This window comes from Convolutriloba macropyga, unplaced genomic scaffold (genome assembly GCF_964194025.1).
Source record: "Convolutriloba macropyga unplaced genomic scaffold, txConMacr16.3 SCAFFOLD_1809, whole genome shotgun sequence".
NCBI classification, from domain to species: domain Eukaryota; kingdom Metazoa; phylum Xenacoelomorpha; order Acoela; family Convolutidae; genus Convolutriloba; species Convolutriloba macropyga.
The window spans coordinates 33,525-38,306 of record NW_027449525.1 but is presented as its reverse complement, the minus strand read 5'-3'; the positions used below and the strand labels follow the sequence as shown (position 1 = coordinate 38,306).

The 4,782-nt window shown below is 51.9% G+C and overlaps 1 protein-coding gene across 1 annotated transcript; it reads left to right on the top strand.

Moving 5' to 3' along the window:
* The first annotated feature begins 2,295 nt into the window (after positions 1-2,295).
* Positions 2,296-4,195, top strand: LOC142355112 (uncharacterized). Its single transcript, XM_075407379.1, has 4 exons — positions 2,296-2,366; positions 2,525-2,616; positions 3,187-3,327; positions 3,477-4,195. Exons 2-4 carry the CDS (start codon positions 2,560-2,562, stop codon positions 4,098-4,100), a joined length of 822 nt encoding a protein of 273 aa, XP_075263494.1. The 5' UTR covers positions 2,296-2,366; positions 2,525-2,559; the 3' UTR covers positions 4,101-4,195.
* The last annotated feature ends 587 nt before the right edge of the window (positions 4,196-4,782 follow it).

Below are 4,782 nucleotides of genomic sequence, written 5' to 3'. Positions count from 1 at the left end.
TCGGCTACTAATGTACACTTTGACAGTTTCCTAATAACATGACTGAATACCACATGTTTGTATGTGTGTGTGCGTGGCTGCGCAGCTGCTTCACTGTCTTTCTACAGGTTGGTATTTCAGCCTTTCAAGTTTGATGGTGGCTACTGGCTCGTCCCTTGTCACTCTCCCCCCCCTGGTCTTTCCATCTGTTCATCTGCCCCCAACAACAGCCTGCCTATTTGGTGACTACACCTGCACGACAGTCTGCGTCACTGGCAGCATGCTGGCTGGATGTGTGTTGTGTGGCAAGGAGTGTCATGTGGCAAGGATTCATAATCTGTAATTGGTCTGTCCATGCGTCTGTCTCCCCGGCCCTGCAATCTCGTCCATTCGTGGCCTGGGTCTACTCAGGCCACTTTGGCCACGCCCAGCCCCTTACCCCGGTATCAGCAGGGTACTGTTGACTACAGGCAGATAGAAAATTTTCCGAAAGCTGCACGGCCTGGACGCGCAATTTCAAGGCCGATGCCTTTTGGTTCAGACAGGCACGAGAAAGCGACGTACGCCAAACGAGAATTCGGCGCGGTGATACGACACGCAACCCCGCACCCAGGCAGGCAACCAGTGGTCTCCATGCCTGTCTGCACAGGCTGACGGAACCTGGGACAGCGGAGGTCATACATCCGTCGGTTGGGGTCATTGACCCGAGTCAGTGCTGACGTCGCCTGCAACCTCCTGCAGCAATTCTAAGGATTACTGGATTAGTGCTGGATATCCGTTGAAACTTGAAACTCATGCCCAATTTGCACCGTCACGACTCACGCCTCACGAGACAACATCTGTGCATGTCACCCTCGGGCCTCGTCGCCTGAAACCCTGCTGAAACGAAGTGGCCGAAAACAGGTCTCAAAAGTCAAAACGTACCCTACCCTACCCTACTAACTACTACTAGCCCCTATTAATTAAAAATAAAGATAAACTGTAAAAATAAAGGTAAACTGTAAATTGAATTGAAATTTCGAAATTTACGGCCACACAGGCCACAGGCCACCGACGTGAGACCATACTTGGTCAGGTGGCCATTGGCCAAAGATGCAATTTGCAAATCGATTTCAAATATCATGGTACATGTGCTGACGTCAGACATCCCTAAGCCTTCATATGGTACGTGTGTTCAAGGGTGACGTATCAGCTCACAGAGTCAAGACTCAATGAAGGGTGACATGGCTGTTGCTGTGATATGACTCAAGAGCGAAGGCAGGCGGCGGCGAGGGGCGACCAGTCTGGGTGGGGACCCCTAGCTCGGCTCTGGACAGTGTACAGTGTACGGTGACAGTGTACAGTGACGGCTCTGGACAGTGTACATGCAACGGCCTTGTGAATGCGCGTTGCATACGAAAGATAGACAGACAAGCGGTAATTGATTATTTCGTTATTAGTAGAGCTATTATGCATACTTTCGTCCGAGCTATGCCTTTTTCGTCCTGAACTTGATTCAGCACCCATTAATCATTATTTTAGGTCCCAACTCCCAACTCCCAAGTCCCAAGTCCCATGACCCATTTCGTCCACACCCGCCTACAATATGGTAGGGTAGGGTAGGGTAGGGTACCTAGTATCTACCCAATAAAACTAGCAGGTAGGTACTCTCTCTTTAGTAGTACGAGTAGGGTACGAGTACCTACTATGATCTACCGGCCCTTATTATATATACGTACGGGCTACAAGGCTCGTACTCGTACGGGCTCGTACGTGTTCCTCAGTCTGCAGGGGCGGGTAGGTAGGGTAGGGTACCTAGGTGTCCCTAGGCACCTCCCGAGAGGATACCCTAGGTACCCGCTAGGTAGGGTACTCGAGACCAAAAAAAGGCGAAGCCAGGCCGCGGGTGCAACCGACGATCGACGACAGGCTCAACATATGATGACGGGCGCTGATCGACCCGTTTATATGCAAATCTGTCTATTTTCACAAGTAATATCAAGGTTTTTACAATATAAAATTACGGTCTACATAATAGCAGTCTCCCCGCACTACGAGTACCACCAGGCAGCTAGGGTACCTAGAGCACCTCCGAGCTTGACATGGCAGGAACTAACTACCTGTTCTTAGCTTTTCGTATACTATTAGTTAGTAGGTAGTGTACCTACCCAACCGTAGGTAAGATTTAATATGGCTACCCTATACCTACCCCACAATTTGCTACACAAGTTTTGTCACGAGTGTTGTGGTGACGTTGCGCCGGGCGTGTGAGATATCGCTACCCTACTATATCTCCTACAATACGAGTTGGGCGTCAGGTCACCGCAACGCGATATCCAGGGATCAGATCAGAGATCTAGTCACATCAACGCTTTGAGATCAAGACTGTGCCCACAAGTGTATTTCCTGTAAGGACCCATCCCCTCATTTCCAAGCCCTTCTTTGTTTCCCCGCTTCTGTAGGGCCGTAGCAAGTACGAGCTGCCTTATCTGACTCTCGCCCGCTCCATCCACAACTGGCTGGCCTCAGACTCAAATATGTGGTGTCGGTGTCACATCTCCGACAGATCCAATAGCCGCACCAGCCAAAGGGAAGTCAAGAATGGAGTCTCCCAGGAAGTTCATCGTTGGAGGCAACTGGAAGTGCAATGGCACAGTGGTGCGCGCTGAACCCGCTGTATCCTTGCCTTTTTGGTTGATGTTCCGCTCTTTCGTGTATCGTTACTCCGACACCACAGCTGCAACCGGAACGGAAGAGCTGCAGCGCCGCTCACGCACACAACGCAGTGAACACCAGACTCGTACGCCGGCTCAGGTCATGAAACCATTTGCAGGCAGCCGACAGCAATTGAACGTCGTTTCCCGCGCTGTTTCACTGGCCATAGAACCTTCCGGTAAACGTAACCCGGGCGACCCGACGTGGTCGACCTATCTTCTGGGTTCGACAAGTCCAGTTGCCTGTTCGTTTGTCGGCGTGCGGGACACTCTAATCAGTTCACCGTCACTGCCTTTCGCTTCTGCGTTTGATTTCTCCCGGCGGCTATTGGGTCCCGATATGTACGTGTCAGGGATGTTTCACTTGAGATGCTGTATTATTCCGCGGCGGCCCTGCAGCAGAGCCTCTCGGAAAAAGAGGACCGCACCGGAAACAACTGCGTAGATTGTGCGGAGCTGTTGGTCTATATGCATATGTATGCACTGACCTTCATGCTCTTGAATGTGTGCGTAGGCTTCCGTCAGCAAGCTCGTTGATGAGCTAAACGCAGCGGTGGAGGCCAACCCGGAGGATTTCAAGTCTGTGCAGGCCATTGTTGCCCCATCGTTTGTGCATATCCCGATCGTCATGCAAAGGATTAACCCCCTCATCAAGGTAACTCTCCCACAGTGTTACTGCCGGAGTTTCAATGCTACCATTCCTGGTAGTTTCATTGCCGACGCCTGGGGGGCAAAGGGTTGTTGGGCACGCGGATGCCGTGGACACTGATTGACTCTGGTCGGTCCCTGTGTCCTTGGCTGTAGGTTGCTGCTCAGGATCTCCACTTTGGCCATTGCGGCGCATACACGGGTGAGGTCTCCGCCGACCAACTGAAGGACCTTGGCGTTGAGTGGGTGATCATTGGACATTCTGAGCGCCGCGCCGGCACAGCCAGCAACTATGGTGTCATGGCGTTTGAAAGCCCCGAGCGGGTGCAGTGGAAGGTGTCCTATGCCCTCAGCCGTGGTATGAAAGTCATCATCTGCTGTGGTGAGACCCTTCATGAGAGGAAGGCAGAGGTCAGCATCGACATCTGTAAGACACAGCTGTGGCCTGTGGTCCGTGCCATCCACAGCGCTGAGGAATGGAAGCGCATAGTTATCGCTTACGAGCCAGTGTGGGCTATTGGAACTGGGGTCAGTGCCTCCAAAGCTGATGCAGAGGTTGTACATGCTGGTATTCGTTCATGGCTGGCAAAGGAGGTCAGTAAAGAGGTGGCCTCCAATGTGCGTATCCAGTATGGTGGGTCTGTCAGCCCCAAGAACTGTATGGACCTCGCCCAGGCCACAGATATCGACGGCTTCCTAGTGGGTGGAGCGTCTTTGTTCGCAGAGTCTTTCGCCTCCATCATTTCTGCCGGTGCCAAGTTTGGCCGCAACGAGTCTTAGGTTACTTAGCTTAGCTTGTTGTTCCCTTTTCCTCTCATACGCCCCTAATTCAGGCAAAGACCAATCATTTGTAAGAGAATGTAAGTCTGGCGTTGTGTTAAGTCCGTGAATTGCAGGCAACGTTCTGCCTGTCATTCCAATCAAGACAAGAGTCCCATGGTGTTGCGAGGAACAGAATTGAACCCTCCCAAGAATACATCAGCCACTGCTAGATCGGATATTCATGGATTGGCGATTGCTGCAGCGCTAAACCGCCCCCCCCCCCCCCCCCCCCCCCTCCTTTCCTGGTTGGTTTGCTCGTGTCTCCATGAAATAATTTCGTAGATCCCAGTGATGCTGGGAAGTGGACACAGACTCTCTCTTGATCAAGTTGGGAATTGCTACCTTTCGATCTCACATGACAGCTGACATGGAGGCTGGTCCGGTCATTTGCTGCAGCGACGTATGGCAACACAGTTGAGCTTGTCGAATGTGCATTCCCGCATTCCAATGGGGCACGAGAATTGCAGATGAGAGCTGCAGGCATTGAAGCTGCCCTTCACAACCAGAGCAACAGATAATAATAGGAAGGGGCAGTTGCAGGGCCGTTGGTGGGGTGTGCTGCAATGTCATGTGAGCACTTTTCAAGTTGCATAACGAGGGCAGGTAGGGACTACTGTAGGATCATCCCTGATACATGTTC